The 20,406-nt window shown below is 39.3% G+C and overlaps 1 protein-coding gene and 1 pseudogene across 1 annotated transcript; both read right to left on the reverse strand.

The window, feature by feature from the left end:
• Positions 1 to 927: 927 nt before the first annotated feature.
• LOC136467005 (receptor-like serine/threonine-protein kinase SD1-8) lies at positions 928 to 8,006 on the reverse strand (the record flags this gene model as incomplete). The annotated part of the gene is made up of 8 exons (XM_066465562.1): positions 928 to 1,264; positions 1,455 to 1,599; positions 1,720 to 1,954; positions 2,047 to 2,251; positions 2,331 to 2,482; positions 3,703 to 3,819; positions 4,206 to 5,390; positions 7,862 to 8,006. Coding segments are annotated over 8 exons (2,364 nt in total), but the record flags the coding sequence as incomplete, so codon positions are not given.
• LOC136467004 (proteinaceous RNase P 1, chloroplastic/mitochondrial-like) lies at positions 7,956 to 14,052 on the reverse strand (annotated as a pseudogene).
• Positions 14,053 to 20,406: the final 6,354 nt, after the last annotated feature.

A 20,406-nucleotide genomic window follows, 5' to 3' on the forward strand; every position in this document is an offset into this window, starting at 1 on the left:
CCTAGGCCACCGCTCCCTCGGGTTCCCACACCTCACAGGCCGAGGCTGCCCCCTCAGCCCCTTCTCACTCCTCACAACCTGAGGCTACTCACCAGGTCTTGCCCCATCAGCCCCTCCTCACAACCTGAGTAGGGGCCGATTTGTTCCTACCACACCGCCACTTGATGACCCCATCCTCCCTGTGTGCGTGTGCCGGCATGGCTGTGTGAGCAGGCAGCAACGGGGAGGAGTGGCTAGCGGCAAGATCATCTTGGCCCCATTTTCGGCGAGAAGCCTCCTTCTCATTATTGTGTTTCTTTGGTTTATGCTTGTCCTACTATGGTTGTGTGAATGTGTACTTGTGGTTGTTATGTGAGCATTTAGTTCATCTATAAACATGTAATTTGTGTTGATTTTTTTTTGTCTTTGCTAAGACCTGAAGTTAACGACTAACTGGGCTAGGATGAGCTATCAGACCGGCATGCATAACCTTGCCTAGTGTTGTACGTGGGCCTAAGGTTGAGCATATTGTACGACACAACACGGCCTGTTATGCCATCTGTGCCAACCTGGCCTATGCCTAAGCAGGCTCGTGTCGTGCCACACAATTGGCCATGCATCCACACTTTCCCGTGTATTAACATGTTCTCGGTCAACCCATCATAATATGGGTGGAAATACCATTATGGATTGATTCCTCCTTTCCCAATGACCATTCTAAATATTGATCATTCAACCAGTAATGCGTAAAGAGAAATAGAGAGAGGATCCAATGATATAATGAAAAACTGTACATTCTTTAAAACGTGTGGATTTGACTTCCAGATATGCTATACATTCCACACCGTGCATACAGCGTTTAGCTGGAAAATAATTTCACTAGAAAGCTGGTATTAATATAGTGTCATATCCAAAGCATAACTTAATAACACAGTTAAAGAGCAAGAATGATTAAAACAAGAGTTAAGATGTCAGTGCAACTATAACCTACTACAACAGCATCCCAGTTCAAGTAGCTTCAGTAAAATTACATAATGAAGCATTAACGACAATACTAGATAAGTATATAGTAGTATCACAATGTGTTTCGATTGCAAGTTCGCAACTAAGGCCGGATTGCTGATAATGTGTTCCTGATGAATGACATGGTAGGCCTCACGGACGGATCTTCCTGAACACAACGGACACCTATATGAATGCATCTTTCAAACTCCCCTTTAGGAGCGTCACCAATTCTTGGATCTTTCAACTGATCAGCCGTTCCCTGGGTCCAATGTTGTCGAACCTTTGCCAAACATAACAAATATCGGTTCTCAGTGAGAAAATAACCACCCTTATGTAGAAATGAAACTTAGCATTACTATTTCAAAATCCATAACCTAGACGATGTCACTTTTGCTGATTATGCTACATGCAGCTTCTTTTAGTTCTATTGCAATTACAGTTGGATGGATGAGGAATGACGGTTAACTTACATATCTTGGGAAGTCATCAGCAAGATCTCTACAAAATGATGTAGCTTTGCTGCCTGTTGCTATCTCCAAAAGTACTACACCAAAGCTGTACACATCGGACTTCACAGAGTACTCGCCATAAAACAACTCAGGAGCGCAGTATCCACTGAGTTACATTCATTAATTTGTAAGCAAACTGTTAGTGGTCGATTCTGTTCATCACAAGTCACAAGAAAAACAAAGAGTTGAGAAACACAAAAGTTTAGTAGCTACAAAACGAACTCACGATGTTCCCCTGAAGTTCTCAGCCTTCCCTTCAGATAGGTCTAGATCGAGAACTGTTGCGTGCCCAAAACCCGAAATTTTCGGGATGAAGCCCTCGCTAAGTAGAATATTACTAGGGTCTATATTACGATGAACGATTCTGCAATGTTCATGCAGATATAACAATCCTTCACAAATCCCTTGCATAATGTGGAAACGCGAAGACCAGTCAGGGACTCCACTTTTCTCATCTTCAGCTGCACGACTCAGATTCAGGACCGGTAATAAGATCAGCATCTCTCTTATACAAATATCTGTAATCGCATATAATGATATAAGGAATGCATACCGAAAAGAACTGCATCAAGACTACCAACAGGCATGTATTCATAGCATATCATCTTCTCATTATTTCCTATGCACGATCCCAACATCCTTATGATGTTTGGATGGTCAAGCCTTGCCAGCATTTTCACCTCATTATTCAGCTCCATAAGTCCTATTTCCATGTTTAATCTTTTCACTGCCAAATCCGAAAAATTTAGTAGTATTCCCTGCACAGCGTCAAAGGTGCAGGTCAAATATTCATCCTATGAATGAAGTAGACTCATAATCAAAAGGGAAATTAGATACCTTGTAGATGGTTCTAGATCCGTTAGAAGCAATAATATTTTGTTTGGAAAAATTATTGGTGGAGACTCTAATAGTATCCAGGTCTAAATTCTTCTCAAGGGGAGCCGCAAGCTTAGGCCCTGGTGCATGCTCATGTTCTGCTCCAAACACTTCTGCTTTCACAAGATTTTATCAATGAAATATGTGAGCACATTTATCTAAAAAAAAGATGAATGACAAATAGTAAGAAAGCAGTCCACTTATGTCCATGACGAGCTATCAATAAAGTATTTTTTTCTGAACAATCATTGATAATTTCAGTGCCAATCTGTGTTTATTTCTTTTGGACCTGGGTACAGTAATGCAGCCAACCCATAAATAGCACCAATAGGGGTACCGTGATATCCATATACTAGCACGCAAAATCTGTGTTCATCACAAAGGCTTGCACGGAAAATGTAACTATCCATACCGGCATGGCCGCACTCAAATATAACTGGCATAAATAATACTCCATCTGTCCATCATCTGTGCTAAGCTTCTGCATTGGCGCCAATACACTAACTTATCCATGCCACCTTTGGAGCGCTAGATTTGACAACCGGCATGGACAAGGTTTTTTTTGTGGTGTTACAAAAATAACAACAGGAGATAACTTATACTCCCTCCATCCCAAATTGTAAGTCATTCCAAGAATCTTGGAGAGTCAAACTTTTTCAAGTTTGACTAAAATTATAGAGAGAAACACAAAGATTGATGACATCAAATAGGTATAATATGAAAATATAACTAATGAAGAATCTAATGATACTTACTTGGTATGATAAATATTATTATTTTGTTATATAAATTTGGTCAAACTTGAAAAACTTTGACTCTCCAAGATTCTTGGAATGACTTACAATTTGGGATGGAGGGAGTACCTGTCTTCCATGATTCACAAATAATATCATAGCTGATTCTAAATAAGAACCATGGAAGATAATATTTTCACAATTAAATGTTTTGTCTAAAAGTAAACAAAAAAATCATTTTAAATAAAAATTATAAATAAAACAGACATGGTACTATTAAAAAATATGTCATATAACATCCTTCATAAGTGACTGTAACATTGATATACCTTAGGTCACTCATGTTTCTCACATATCCCTAGCTGTGCACAGTGTCACAATTAGAGTAACATGGCACAAATTGACATGGTCGCTGGGTGATGAGAACTGTTCTGGAATGTGCTCAAAGGGGTAAAATGCATATTCACAACCCATTATTGTTGTCCGATTTGGTGTTTGAGGATGAAAGCTGGACTATATATGCTGATAGTTTCAGAACCAAAATTGAGCTTTCAACTAATGATTAGTAGAGAAGAACATGCAATGAATTGAATAGTTACCATTCGATAGTGGCAAATGCTTTTGTCGTGTTCGATGATAACAAAAACCTAGCAATGCAGAAATCACCAGCACCGTCCCAATGGTGGAAACAGAAACAATGATAGCAATGTTTCTATCTGTACAACAAACAGATGATCGATACTTAGTAAACAGTGTATATAAACAGTCGAAAATAAATGAACTGATTTTGAGTAATCACACAGAGAACCTACAACATATTTATAGGAGAAAATGCTTCATGTCTGATGTCTTCACAGAAATTAAAGATGATTCGTGAAAAAGAAAAAGGAACAAAAACATTTTTACAGAAGTAAAGTTTATATATAGGAGGAAAATCAATCACTAATTAGTTATGAGGCAAATGCTTTAGCATGTTTCATTTGATACGAACAGGTGTGTAACAGCATAGCATATGGAGACCATGTAACTGAAAAATATTGTAAAAATAAATAAATAAATCATTCTGTGTTGTCTAAGTATGTTGCTAAAAATAATCCAATACCTCTATGGGAATGGGATGGATCGCCATGAGAAATTCGAGTGTACAAGTCATTGATCCCTTCTGTAAGCTGAACAATATCTACCAGATCGCCTGACCAGGTCACACAATCACTATCTCCAAAAACAGTATAAGCGCTGCAAGAGCAGTTTCCCAAGCACAACTTCCTGCAGTCGTCCCATCCCTTACCAACCACCATGGTGGCATTCAGCGTGTCAGGCACCTTGACATGTGACAGATGGGCGAAACCATGACCCATTGGCCTTGAGCAAGGCAACACCACATCTCTCACACAGCCACCTGCATATGTCCTCTGGTTCCAGTCGCTCTCAGACTTGGGGACAAATTCTTGTAGGCAGTGGCAATCAGAGTTGTAGCACGCGGCATTTGGACCACAATACGCATAGGCGTCACATTGATCCTGAGGCAAATGCCAGTACTCGACCCACTCGTTGCTTGTGTTGCTGTGCCAGCGATGAGCATGAGCATCTGGGCTGGCGACAAGGCGCCACTGCATCGACCGGTCCAAAGCAGTGAACGAGTAATACGCACTGCCTTCACCAACAGTCATGTTGTAGACCAACACATTTGTCATCTTCAGGGCGGGAAGACCGCTGAATCCCTGGCCGTTCCATGGCCCAGTCCTGTAAATCAAAAGAGTGCCCTGGAACAAGAGCAACTCAGGCAGTCTATTTGGATCGAGCCCAATATAGTAGTCCCCAGGTGACGGATCCAGATTGCTCTTCCAGGATCTGAGTCCCACGTTGTGACTAGTGGACATGTCATACCCAATCCTCATACCGGACAACAGTGTGTCGCAGGGCTGATCAAAACCTTGCCATAGTGGATTTGGGTTCTCAGACGCTGAGTCGTTGATGATAAGGTTGCCAGAATCCAGAAGGAATGCTTGTGGGCTGTTGGTGTTGAGTGTACCACTCGACCACACTTTGTTTCCTCTTCTATCCAGAAGGTCAAGAGAGCTCGTGCTGACGAAAACACTCCCATTGCCTCCCTTGATTGGCGTGTCACGGTTAGCCACCCAGACAATAGTTTGAGGTTTCAAGTAATTATACCATATCCCTAGATACGAGCTGTCCCCGTTCGAGAAGAAGCCTAGCACAAAACTACCTTGCGCTGAAACTAGTGTTTGCCCATTTACTAAAGACTGTCCTATGGTCAGCGAGTCATCTGGAACAAGATATTTAATTATAAAATTGTGAGACACAGTTATTATCCTGAAATATAAGGTACTGAATCGTTCAAAATTTATCATAAATTATAAGGTCATTCTTAGTGGAGTGTTTCGTAGCGTTGTTTCTAAGAATAATGTAGAATGCAATAAAACATGGATCAAACAATCATTCTCAATTCATAGTTTTTTTTATTTCATAGACATTTAATTATATGGCTCATCTAGAGTTGGAAACCAAGCCAAGAGCACGTCTCACTCTTCTTAAAAACGTTGTTACACTATCAAAAATGCTTATGTAGCAGTCTATTAAATGCATATGAAACTCTCACTGAGATTGACCTATCTATCATTAATGTCTATTGTCAGCAAACCATGTTCAAAATATAGTAAGCACAATATCTTCCCACGATTCATGGAGAGTTACATGCGTATTTGCTTTACCTTGTAACTTATTTTAAATTTTCTAAAATACCTTATATTTATGGATGGATTGAGTATTAACTATTTCTCCTAACCAAAAACAGCAAAAACATAAGTCACAACCACGGATTTGATAGTGAATCGAATCAAGTAAGATGATATTAATTTATGACATTACTTGTTAAAGAAGACACCTATGTCATCTTACCCAAACCCAAGAGGCCAAGACTATGACGGGTGTCTTCTTTAACAACCAAGTAAGATGACATTAATTTATGACATTTCTCTGAAAAGGAATTAAGTTAGGGTCACAACACTATATTTTTAGTGACAAATGAAATCACTGAGGCTAAACATGAAACATCTTAGACACTACATCAAAGTGTTGTGACAAAACAATTTCATCATAAGACTACGATTAGACAAAATGATAAAGTTTTATTGTCACAAAATTATGGCATGGATAAAACAAACATAGCTCACGAGTCAGATAGGGTCCCACGCCCGTGTAAGTATGAGGTGGGGAAATGCAAAGGCCCCCTATTACATACCAAAATAGTAATACAAATAAATTATAGAAAATAACAAAATAAAGAAGATGACTATTTTTGGCCATACAATTTTGTCAATCAAATTTTAAAATTGGATATTTTGGTCATCAAGCTATCAAGACCAAACAACTTTGGCATAAGATTGGTTTCGAAAGTGGTTTAGCCTATATATGTTTTTTAAATAATATGATTAACTCTTTAAAAGTTAATAGCTAATTCATTATAAATCAAAAAATATGAAACCGATACCAATTGTTTAAGAAATATAATCTATATATTGACACCTATTTAGAGTTCTTTGATCTTACTTGTTCATGTGGCTAGTGTTTTACTAATTGTAATAGTGACCTTTATTTATTTAACTTATCATTTTGCGCTATATTAGACCCCAAAATAATCCAATGGATTATGAGTATATGGAAGGTCTCAAAGGTGATGCCAACCTCTCATGTGCCATGCTCCACCACATATGGTTCCTATGTAGGCACTGCATAGCTAGTGCTTTACATTATTTTGATCAATTGACTACATAATAGGTTTCAAATAAAGCAGATGCTCCAACATCAAGCAATCAACATAAAGTAAATCCCTAATAAATAATGATCACGACTACAAGGAATAAAAACTAGCAACAAGAATAAGTAAGATCTAAAAAAAAACTCTAAATAGAGCACCAATAGATAGATTGTATTTTTAGAAAACTTTTGCTACTAATTTCGTATTTATTCATTCATTTAAAATGAATTAGTTATGAATATTTAGAGATTTAATCATATTTTTTTAGGAAAAAATACCTATATATGCAAAACCAATTTGAAACGCGTCTACAGTTAAAGTTGTCTGGTTTTGATATTTCAATGGCCAAAGATATCTATTACTCCCTCCATCCTATAATATAAGGTATCCTTGCAATTTAGGACAGCTTATCGGGCAAAAAAAATAATGCATGTAACCCTCTCTTAACTGTAGAGAGATCTTGTGCTTACCATATTTTGAGTCTGGTGGTAGACATTAATGGCAGGTACGCATATGATTGGTGGTTTTAGGAGTTAATTCACCTAGAATACCTTATAATTCGGGATAAATTTTGAATGCTTCAATACATTATATTTCAACACAGAGGGAATATCAGAGTTTGATGGCCAATATCAGACTTAGGCGATAATTCGATAGCTCTTACTTTCCTCTGTTTTTGTCATGATTAAAGTTCACTAAACCCCCCCCCCCCCCCCCCCCCCCCCCCCTCCACCCCACCTCCCTCCTGTTTACCATAAATAACCAAATGTGCAATAAATTTCCAAACATGGCCACATACCTTCGAAGACATCAAAGATAAAAACATAGACAAAATTCAGTTGACTACAGAGCACAAAATGAACTAGAAGAGTATTTGTACACATATATCAATCCAGGATTCCAGGTTCTAGCAAACTGTATACTGCTAGAGTTACGTCTCTGAAAAAAGGGAAGGTGAGAGACAGAGGATCGTACTTAACTGCTGGGGCTGAGCGATAGTAGCAACGAGCAGCACCAACGCAGCAACGAGGGCGGGCTTCGGCATCGCCACCCCAGGCCGGAGGGATAAGCAAGCCAGTGGTTGCGTTTGCGTCCAAAAAAAAAAGCAAGCCAGTGGCCTAGTAATCAGGCAAGGTCCAGTCAAAGCACACTTTGTACTAGTTTCCTGCTACAGGGAGAAGACAAGAAATTTATCATAGAAGTCCTTTATCTCATGTGAAATAACAACTGCGTGCACCTTCACTTTCTTTTTTTTTCAAACCATCTTCTTCAGAGATTTATTTGGTCTCTATTTTGGAATGAGGTGAATTTATAAAAATCTGGCTTCAATGAAGAAGTTTCTACATAGATTGAAATTCATTTTATCAGAGTAAGTGCAAGAGGATTAACTTGTCATCTCACTGTATCTTGGACTTTGGCCTCTCATCACCTTTAGAACCTCGTCACCCAACGGATCTGTATTTATGTGAAATGGTCTGTGTAAGTTTATGAACATACAATCATATTGTGCAATCTTTTTGTCCTTGAATAAAAAATACATGAGCTCACCAGAAAAGTATTTGCCATTGATGAGCACATGTGTTGAACCAGAGGTCTGATCTGAAGATTTTTTTGCATCCACTGCTTTTTTTATCAATGATTGATAATTGACTTGGATATTTTCAAGTATTCCAAGTCAATGAAAGCAAACAACCGAAATTGTGTTCAAAGAAACACGATAGACAACTACATGCACTTGAGACAAGGGTGTCACTATATGATGCAATTATTTCTGACCAAAGAATGATGTTATTATCGAAGAGACTAACGAGCTTATTGTCCAAGCCCTTGACTTTGGCTACAGCAAATGGATTTTAACGAAGACACAAGGGCAACCGATGGGACAACTCATGATCAATGAATGTCATATCATAGTATACAGAAACACATTATTTATAGCAGCACTATTCATTTGTATGGACCTTTTTACCCCTGCCCACCAGCTAGACCCTTGGAATATTCTAACCTGACTAGAGGCAAAACGGTCCATTTACAACCAATAATACAAAGCTCACTCAGATTTGACTCTTCAGGCCTCATCGCTGACCATTGCTTTGTTGTTTTCTCCCAAAGACCGCATTATCGTTTTTGTCATTTGACATGTGTGCCGAGAGAAAATAAATAAGAGAGTAAAATGTTTACAGTTAAGAAACCGATTTTCCCATCACAGAAAGACAACAACTAGTAGAAAACCTTTGCGGGCGACAGTATGGACGCATTCTGTTTTGCAACTTTTTAATATAAGATTCCAAAATGATTACTGAATGATGCATTTTCCTTTCAGTCAGAGCATATAATAACATAATGAGATACAATCATGTATAGTAACTAGATGTTCTGAAAGCCTGTTCTTTTTTCCATGCATGTCATAAGGACGTAAAAATTTCACCAATGGAACCAAAGTGACTATGTCACAATATCTCAATAGCTTTGTGGTTATTTCCTGATCCTGGGATGAGCGGAAAATAACGAAAATAGCAGAGATCCTGTTTCGAGTAGCAGGGAATCATGTTATCAGCTATATCGGTTTACTAAAAAATGTAGAACCAACTCAAAACTGAATACGATAGATCTACAACATATGCAATTTAGTAACAAGTGGCCATCTAGAAATCATAATGAGTACTTATAATAGAGGAAGTTTCTCAGACTGATGAAGAGATAGCGGATGAGATACTGACCTGAGTGTTCAGGAAAAAAAAACGTTAATGTTTGGCCTTGCAAGGATGTCACGAAGTTCTGAACAACTCCAGCTTCATTAGTCACTGTGCCTGTGAATTCTGCCGTGTAACGCATAGCCAGGTTCGGTCCTTCTCTAGCAAGCCTTCCTCCGAGACAGGGATATGCCAGTGACCTTTATCAGATTCCTGAATTTCTCAGAGAATTGATGGAACAATCATAAATACCTCTCCACATAAATGACACAAGACTTATGGACCTCAATGGAAACTTTGATATCTCAAAGCCCCGTTTAACAAGACCTTTTATCATTCATAATGTTCATTTTAAGTGTCTCAGTATCCGAGTTCATATAATCTATTTAGCTATAAGCTTATAACTCACTTAATCCATGGAATATATTCAAATACTAATAATTAAGCACCTAGAAATTTTTCTTAGTTTTCAGTCAACTGTGTCAAAAGAATATTGGAATGGATCTCTTACACAACTGATACACTATTTCATCTTAAACTCATACCTGAATTACAACTGAGTATGGAGGTGGCATTTGAAATGTGACGCAGCTGTCTTCAATACTGAAGTGTACCTGTTAGTGAAAACGATCCTGTGAAGAAAATCTGCGGTGAAATGCAATGAGATATAGGCTTATCGAGCAAAGGGAAAGTCATTTCATGATACATGTTTATGTTAGTCAAGCCATGATTCATGAATAACATAGTGCGTACAAAATATTAGGTAAGTGTGCTACTGCTCTGTCTAGTTTTGTCTTCAAAATCTCATGCTAATTGTACCTACTGTGTCTAAATATTCGGTAAAACATATATAGAACTAAGATATGATTTGATGGCTTTATAGTTTCTTAGTGGTGTATGAATCCATGACATGTGAAAAATTCTTTGTCTTCAACATGTTTAAATTTTCAGATGAAAATGATTTATTTGCCAAAAATATTAGCTTTTTATCTGCACAAGATCAGGTCCAACAGTGGTGTAAGACAACGTTGTGGTAGAATATAGCAATAGTACAATTAGCTTCAACTTCCATAAATGAGAAACTTCTCTTTTGTAAAATACATGATCCCACCTGATGCCTTTCCTTCCACTTGGGGAAGAAATTCCTTTCCAAAATCTGAAATGTGTGGTCTCTCATTTCATCATTGGTAATGATCAAGCATTTGCATCTGATAGCAGCGTACAGCCAGTACCTGAACTACATGGCCGAAATACAATCAGGAATAATTTATGGACAGCAATAATAGGGGCAAGCAAAGGTGAGGATGGCAGCAAGTAGCAAAAACCACTCTGCAGGCACAATCGCACAGATAATGAATATAAGTGATCTATCAAGTTGATAACAGATAAGTTTTTTCTCTTATATACACCTACTTTTTCTGAAAAACATAAACTGATACTTTTGAGGGAAATAGTGGAATTAATTAAGTAAATTCCACTGGGCCACCAAACTTGTTTGATGGTACCAAGAGGTTTGAACTAGTAACCCTAAACTGTACAGTTTTGGTCACCGAACACATAAAAGTCTTCATCTTATGTTATTACCAGGCTGGACCGGAATCTGAGGATAATCAATGATGAGACAAAGCTGGATTAAAGACTAAAAGATATTAACTGGGATAGTGGGCATTACTTGTATAGGTATAAACATGGTAGCAGTTTAAGAGTTCTTAGGTGATCTACTTGAACCAACGGAACAAATTGGTGACTTTAACACAATTTCATCAAATGATTAATTCAATATGCAGAGGGATAGTTGCTGCAAAGAGTCATCCAAAATCGTACCAATCATCATTTGAGCCAGTAGGGGTTGCATATATTGAATTTGCTTGCTTCCACTTTTCTACCAACTTATGATGGCCAGGTTTTTTCATGCGTTCTCCAGTGAGATGCTTGTTATGTAAAACTATCAAAGGTCGTTTTCTTGACCTTTGCCTTATTGCATCAGCAACAGCATTAACCTGTCCAGTTAAACAAGGATAAGTGAAAAATAAGCATGCAAAATTTTTTCACAATTAGAAGAAAGAAGAAAATTTAGGAATATAGAAGAAAGATGTAGCACGATGTACATGCCTTACTCAAAGAAAGATGTCTGTGGCTAAACAGGCCAACATTGGCAGCATCCACGACTGCCTCAAAAGGCCCATGTTTTTCAAGCCATTTCTGAACATGGAAAAGAGGGTCCAAAAGTTAAATAGATGATTAATGAGAGTCGAAGGATAAAGGTGCTCCAAGAACTAAATATCAACAATGTGGACCTCAACTTCACACATTATAAGCACAAATATAACCTTGCATACAGAAGCTATGAGCTAGGAAGAACAAGCCAAATACGTATTTCTGACGCATGAGGTTCACAATTGAAGTCCTAACGAAATCATACTTGTCAATGATAGGTAAAATTACTTCAGATATGAAGGTAAGAAAATAATTATTTCTCCATGATAGTAGCGGGAAGCTTGCTGATAGATTTGATACAATGTAGAATTGAGACATTATAGATTATAGACAAATTTAACACACTGGTGTCATTTTTTCATTTTATTATTTACTGGATAATGTTCTGAGCATATATCATTTATTCAAAACCAATACATTCGTTTTATTTTTCATCTAAGGCATTCATCTGCAGTCATCCCCAATCAGTGGTTTTGGAAATATTTAACATAATATAATCTGTTGTATATGCAAAACTCTTTTGACTCATGTGCAACCTGGTAAACCAAAATATAAAAGATCGAGGTAGATAACCTGAAAGTTCTCAAAGTTCGAGTTCCTCTCTCTCTTGATAGCTATTTTTGCCACAAATCTGGCAAACTCTTCTGTTTCTTTTGGGTCAAGATCTATAATAGCCAGCTTTTCTCCACAAGCAAGGCAGACACCATTCTTGTTGATGTTTGAGCGTGTCACTGTCCATTTCCCCCTCCCCAACCAACCAAACCCATGCCAACCCCCTCCATTATTCTCAATAGCCTTCGCTATAGCACCTGCATCCCACTTTCTCTTCCCAACTTTAGATGCTGTTGGGCTCCGAAACCAAGCCTCAAACAATTCAGCTGTAGAAGGGGATACCTGTCTGACAGTAGTCCTAAACTTATGCAGCAAATAATATACCTTGTCTCCGCGTCGACCAACCACACTAGCCCTGAGAAGTGTCTCCAACTCAGCTTCTCCTGGTGTGATTCCAGATTCCAACATATGGGCTTCTACTTCAAATGCTTTTTCAACATTACCACTGTTGCAAAATGCTGTTAAAGCAGGACCATATGAGCGCAACTTTGGCTTTAAACCCAGGTCTTCCATCTGTTTCACAATCTCAAAGGCCATGTCACTGTCACCCATGGACAAAGCCATACGTGCCTTTGCAGTCAGAGCAGCCTCACTCATTTGAACCCTCTCTTTCTCTGAGCACATTTTCTCGAATATCTCAAATCCTCGTGCACATGCATACTCTCTGAGATCATCTCCTACTGGTATGCTAACTGTTTGTGCCTTCGAACCACCTGGAAGCAAACTGGCCTTGTTTTTCCCCAGATCTTGAACATGACCTTCAGATGCATCATCTCCCTCTGAACCTCCCAAGTTTCCACTGGGTAAAGGATCAAGTTTCTGTGAAGGACCAATACTGGCGATACCGCTACTGGTATTACCACTTTTTGCTGGCTGCACAAAACCAAGAGAAGCTGAAGAACACAGGTAAAGGAGCACATTGTAGTGATGCTGCCCCAACCTGATCCCCTCCTCAACTGCGGAATCATACAGAGCGATCGCCCCCATCACATCTCCTCTCTTGGAGCACATGTCCAGCTCAACTCTCAGCTTGCCTGCATGCTCACCATCCTTTGATCTCTTCATTTTTCTTACTCGCGTTTCGTGTTCCTGTACCCTCATCTCTTGAATTTCCAACCTTTCCAGATCCTTTTGCCCGCATTCCATTTCCGTCTCTAGTCGAGCGCTTCCCCGCCCTGGGCCCTTCTGACCCCAAACTCCGTGTCAGTCCTCGCCTCCAGCTCCTCTCTTGTGACTCCCCCTCCGCACGTTCTTGTAGCACAACCCTGTCCCCTTTCTTCCACGTCCTTGGCGCGCCACGGCTCCCTTCCCTCCACAACGGTGTACGTGCCTCCTGTGCCGTGGCGTCTTCTCGCACAGTTGGTCCGTTTGTGGCACGCGGTGCTCCGGTTGTGCCTGCTCTGCTTTCCTCCGTTCCTGGGGGCCTGCTGCCTTTGTTGGGCATTACGTCGAGCAGATCGCGGCCGTGGTATGACAGTGTACGGACAAGGCACCGTGGAGTGACGACGGGAGGCGAGGAGGATGCAGAAAACAAGAGGCAGCGGTGGTAGACGGGGATAAAGCGCATGGTGGAGAGGTAGGCCATGGCGGTGGCAGAGCTGACATGAGATAAGGTTTTAAAGGTCGTTGGGACGAGGAGATAAGGTTTCGCCACATGAACAGTAGCAATCCCATCCGATTTGTATGTTTGTCAAGATATATATACGGCATTGCCGTCTATTTTAATAATCTAAGCGGGTCCTCTTGAATTTTAGTTGGTTTCGTAAACATGCATGGAGTATTAAATATAGATTAATTATAAAACTAATTGTACAGTTTACGACTAATTTACGAGACAAATTTTTTAAGCCTAATTAGTCCATGATTTGACAATGTTGTGCTACTGTACATATGCTAATGACAGATTAATTAGGCTTAAAAATCGTCTCGTGGAGTACTGATAGATTATGTAATTTGTTTTTTTATTAGTATCAAACACTCCATGCGACACTCTCATTTGACACCTCCTAAATTTTAGTCACCCCAAACACCCCCTGAATCTGCCGTTACAATACATCTAAATAAATCAAATTTGATACTACATCCGTTCTGAGACGTTGGACTTTTCTAGATATATTGTTTTTACTATGCACGTAGACATAATGTATATCTAAGTGCATAGATATATTGTTTTTACTATACATGTAGACATAGTGTATATCTAAGTGTGTAACAAAAGTTATAAATATAGAAAAGCCAAAGCATCTTATAATTTGGAACAGATTCAGTACCTCATAGTATGTCAAACTCATCTAATATCTATCTAATACTCCATCCGTTCCAAATTATAAGTCGCTTTGACTTTTTAATATCTATTTCGCTATGCATCTAGATATAATAATATGTCTATATACATAGCAAAATGTATAAGTCAAAAAAGTCAAAGCGACTTATAATTTAGAACGAAAGGAGTATTAAAGAACTAAACGTTTTTTTCAATCTCCTTTTTAATTTCCAAAGTACCCTTCATTTTGTCTAAGGGGCTAGGGACCGAAAAAAAAGGACACGCCATTTGCTTTGCCAGACCACTAAATCACGAACGCCCGATTAAAATCGGGCGAACCATCTGACACATCCCTCAGGTTTCCTTTTTAGGAAAAAAATAGTTTCTATATATCTTGTTCGGTTCATCCCACGCTCACCCCTGCAGTACAGCGTGCTCAACCGCGGAAATGAAATCTGTGTTATGTCACTGCTGATGTAAGCATGAAAAACGAAACATTTATTTTAAATTGCTACAACTTCTGAATGATGTATTCATTTTTAATTTCATTGTGTTCTACGTGACGAGATGAACAAAATTAGACTCTACTTGCATATGTTTCGAAGAATTCTATTCTAGTAGCAAATTATATGTATTAACTTATAATATATAATTTATAACTTATAGCTTATACCAAAACTTGAAATACAAAAGTTATGAAATTAAACTTATGTACAAAAGTTATTAAACATAAATGAACGAATTATCTTATAATTTGTACCAAAACTTAGAAACACAAAAGTTATTAAATACAAATAACGAATTAACTTATAACATATATCAAAACTCAGAAACACAAAAGTTACGAAACACAACTTATGTACAAAAAAAAAAAGTTATCAAACATAATTTGTGTACATAAGTTATTCTATACAACTTAGATGTACAAATTAATATCATAACATATTAGCAGATATGTTGATACCATACATAAAAGGAAAATCGATAGACTACTATAAAAGACAAAAAAGAGAAAAAAGAGGGAATTTAAAAATAGCAATGTAATACATTATTAATTAATTAATAAAAAAAGCGTTCACGGATGATAGTACTAGTGTGCTAATCTACAGCAGCCGCAACCAGAAGTGCTAGAAAATAAATGGGAAAGAAAAGTCGTGGGAAGGGGACTAGGCACCGAGAAGGGAGTGAATCTAGATGCAAGATAGACCCCACCACGTGATCAGTTGGTATAAGTCGCAGCGGTTAGATCGTTCGCTGGATTAAAAATGGGTGAACCTCGTCAAAATGGAATTGGGTTTGCCCTGCCGCCAACAGAAAAAAAAGGAGCTGACACGTCAGTCGTTCTGTGGATGCACGTGCTTTGAGATTTCAAAACATTACTTCATCCGTCCCAATATAAACGCGCATTACTTTTCTCAAGGAGTCAAGCTCTTTGAAATTTATCTTATTATATAGAAAATAATAATTGTATCTTCAAATAAGTTGTTGATGAAAATACATTTTATGATCTATATAATGATGTTTATTACATGTTACGAATATTAATAATTTTGCACATATATTTGGTCAAACTTTAAAAAACCTGACTCTTCGATAAATGAGATGGACATTTATTTTGGATGGAGGAAGTACATCTTTAATAAATCTAAATAACTTTGAAACTGTCCACTATATTTTGTTTTAAAAGCTTTTTTGCTAGCATATGGGTCCCACCTGTCATACATAATCCACTTGTCTTTTAAGTCCTTGTCAACTTGATTTCTTTCTTTCTTTCGACTTGTTGCGTAGTGACAGTGCAATGTCTTTTGTTGTTTTTCCACTGAACCCGCTTGACGCCCAAAAGGAAGTTGTTTGCCCATTGCCGATCGTGACCACTGTTGAATTTATTCAAATCACTCCTGTCACAAAGGAATGTCCAATTTATTCCATGTTCTGCCTTTTTTGCTTCCAACATAGCCAAAGTCATCTTAATCTCAATGCCCGTGCAAAGTGTCCTAAGTTTAAAATGAACCAAAGGTATTCTTTGGGGTGTTACCAATGATGATGGAGCCATCTTGTACAATTTATAGGGAAGGTCTCAATTTTGGATTAATTAACTCTGAGTCCGGAGCATTCCCCAAAAGTTTATATAGAATTTTGTTTAAAGTGACTGAAAGCTCAAGTTTGGTTTTGGTTAATTGATGAAACCCTAAGTGCTAACCTAGTTTATCAAAGTGATTATGAGATAGGTAGCACTACTCCAAGTGATGAAGCAATGGCGAAGATCATGATGATGGTGATGGCATGGTGATGATCAAATGCTTGAACTTGAAAAGAAGAAAGAGAAAAACAAAAGGCTCAAGGCAAAAGTATAAATAGTAGGAGCCATTTTGTTTCGGTAATCAAGACACTTAACGAGTGTGATCACATTTAGGTTAGATAGCTATACTATTAAGAGGGGTGAAACTCATATTGAAATATAGTTATCAAAGTACCACTAGATGCTCTAACTCATTGTATATGCATTTAGGATCTAGTGGAGTGCTAACACTCTTGAAAATGGTTGTGAAAATATGCTAACACATGTGCATAAGGTGATACACTTGGTGGTTGGCATATTTGAGTAAGGGTTAGAAACTTCACCGGCGCCCTATACAGAAAAGACAGGGGTTCACAGAGTGACCGGACGCTGGTGGTGCAGTGACCGGACGCTGGGTTCAGAGTCCGGTCAGTGACAGCAGTAAGCACACGGTCTCGGTCTTGTGACCGGACGTTGGCGTGTAAACTGACCGGACGCTCATAGTCTGAGCCCGGTCAGTGCTGACGTACGCTGACGTGAGGCGCACAGAGGAAACGTTGAGTGACCGGACACCGGGTGAGTCTGGTCGAGCATGACCGGACGCGTCCGGTCGTAAAATTTCACATTTGAAACCTTACTGGAAACGACTGGACGCTGGGGTCCTGCGTCCGGTCACTTTCTAACTGACACATCTGGTCATCACTTGACCGTTAAGATCGGGCAATTGACGTTTGAAGCCGGTGACACGTGGCAAGCATCGGGCGACCGGACGCTGGGGTCCTGCATCCGGTCGATCTGACCGGAGCATCCGGTCACCCCGTGTTGTGCCTAGTGAAGGGGTACAACGGCTCTATTTCATGAGGGCTTCTATTTAAGCCCCATGGCTGACTCAAGCTCACTCTCTTGGCCATTTGCATTGACATAGCAACCTTATGAGCTTAGCCAAAGCCCTCCCCACTCATCTCTATCATTGTTTCATCATCATTGTGAGATTGGGAGAGAATCCAAGTGCATTGCTTGAGTGCTTGCATCTAGAGGCGCTTGGTGTTCATGTTTTGCTGCGGGATTCACTTGTTGCTCTTGGTGGTTGCCACCACCTATACGGCTTGGTGCAGCGGAGGAGGATTGGCACGAGTCGGAGATTGTTCGTGGATTGCTCGTGTCATTGAGTTACCTCACTTGTGGGTAGGTTCTTGTGGTGTCCAAATTGTGTGGACGAGGTTTGTGCAACACCTCTTAGCCGCCGAACCACTAAGTGTTGGTCGACACAACGGGGATGTAGCGTGTTGGCAAGCACGTGAACCTCGGGAGAAAATTGGTTGTCTCTTGCCATTCGGTATTCTCCCGGTGATTGATTTAATATTCACCTTGTGATTGGTTCACTCCTCTACACGGTGGTATAATCACCCTACTCACTCATTTATATTCTTGCAAACTAGTTGTGGCAAGCTCTTTAGTGTAATTAGAATTAAGAGCTTGCTTTGTTATTTTAAGTTCATCTAGTGGAGCTCTTTAGAGTAGCAAGATTGAGAGCTCTTAGTAAGGAGTAACATTGCAAGTTGTGTGCCTAGTAATCATTGCAACTAGAATTGTTGGATAGGTGGCTTGCAACCCTTGTAGAGCTAGAGTAAGTTTGCATTTCGCTATTTGTCATACTAATCAAATTGCTCTAGTTGATTTGTAGATTTTTAAATAGGCTATTCACCCCCCCTCTAGCCATATTAGGACCTTTCAAGTGGTATCGGAGCCGTGGTCACCGTTTGATTGAAGGCTTAACAACCTCGGTGTCAAATTATGGCTCAAGTTGTGTTCAACCATATGGGGGGAAAACCACCGTTCTTTGATAGCACATGCTATGATTATTGGAAGAGAAAGATGAGGATGTATCTTGGTTCAATCAATGATCAAGTATGGGAGGTGACCGAGAATGACTATGCTATCATTGATCCCGATGACCCCACCAACCAAGACAAGACCAACAAGCAATGCAATACAATGGCTCTCAACACCATATACAATGCCATTGATTCTAAGGTGTTTGAGCAAATCAAGGATTGTGAAAGAGCAAATGAGGTGTGGAGGAGATTGGAGGAAACATATGAGGGCACACCGGTGGTGAAGGCTATACATTCTCAAGGATAAGTTGACAAGCTTCAAGATAAAGGAAGATAAGAGCATTCTAGAAATGTTCCATCGGTTGCAAGTGATTGTAAATGACTTGAAGGCCTTGGGAGAGAAGATCAAGGATGATGATGTCTCTCATCGGTTCTTGATGTGCTTACCTCCAAGATTTGAGATATTGAGATTGCTTATCATAAGAGGAGGATTGAAGGAGATTACCCCTAACCAAGTACTAGGTGATGTTATGACCCAAGAGACATACCATGTGGAAAGGGAGGGGGATGACAAGGATGACAAGAAGGAAGAAGAAGACAAGAAGAAGAAGAAGAGTATAGCATTCAAGGCTAGCTCATCATCATCCAAGAACAAGGGCAAGTCCAAGAAAGAATCAAGTGATGATGATGATCTTAATGATATTGATGATGAAGCTATGACCCTCTTTGTACGCAAGATGAGAAAATTCATGAAGAAGAAGGGCTATGGTGCAAGAAAGAGAAGAGATCACACCAAAAGCAAAGAATATGTGAGAAGATGCTACAATTGCAAGAGTCCCGATCATGTTGTAGCAAATTGTCCCTACAATAGTGACAATAATGAGGATGAGAAGAAGAAGCACAAAAGGATAAGAAAGAAAAGAAGGAGAAGAAGGAGAAGAGAATGACCTTCCAAAAGAAGAAGAAGGGTGGAGGCTATGTGATCACTTGGGATAGTGATGGCTCTTTGAATAGTAATGACTCTAGTGATGATGGCAAGAAATCTATCAAGAAAGCACTAGCAAGCATTGCCATCAACAACAAGCCCTCCATCTTCGACACTCCTTTGACATGCCTCATGGCAAAACCTACCAAGGTAAAATATGATGTGAGTAATGATGATGAATGTGAAAGTGGTGCTTGTAGGAGTGATGATGATGATGAGGAGTACTCCAAGGAGGAGCTCATGGACATGTGTGAGCAAGTGCATACTTGCTTTGAGATAAAGAGAAAGGAGTGCAAGGAATTGAACAAGAAAGTCAAATTTCTTGAGAAATCCCTTGATGGGCTCAATGCCACTCATGAGAGGCTAATGGAAGCCCATGAGAAGCTTGGCAAAGCTCACTCTAAGCTTGAGAAAGCTCACTCCTCTTTCATCAAGCAAGTCAAAGAGGAAGTCAAGAAGGAGCAAGTGATTGTATCATGTGATGTGGGACTAATATGTGATCTTATTGATGAATCTTTTTATAAGCCCATTATAGTTGCTCCCACTAACACTTCTTGTAGCACTACTACTTCTACTTCACCTTTGAGTGATGGTCTCACTTGTGATGCCTTATTAATGGTGGAAAATGAGACCCTCAAGAAG

This window comes from Miscanthus floridulus, chromosome 7 (genome assembly GCF_019320115.1).
Source record: "Miscanthus floridulus cultivar M001 chromosome 7, ASM1932011v1, whole genome shotgun sequence".
Lineage (NCBI taxonomy): Eukaryota > Viridiplantae > Streptophyta > Magnoliopsida > Poales > Poaceae > Miscanthus > Miscanthus floridulus.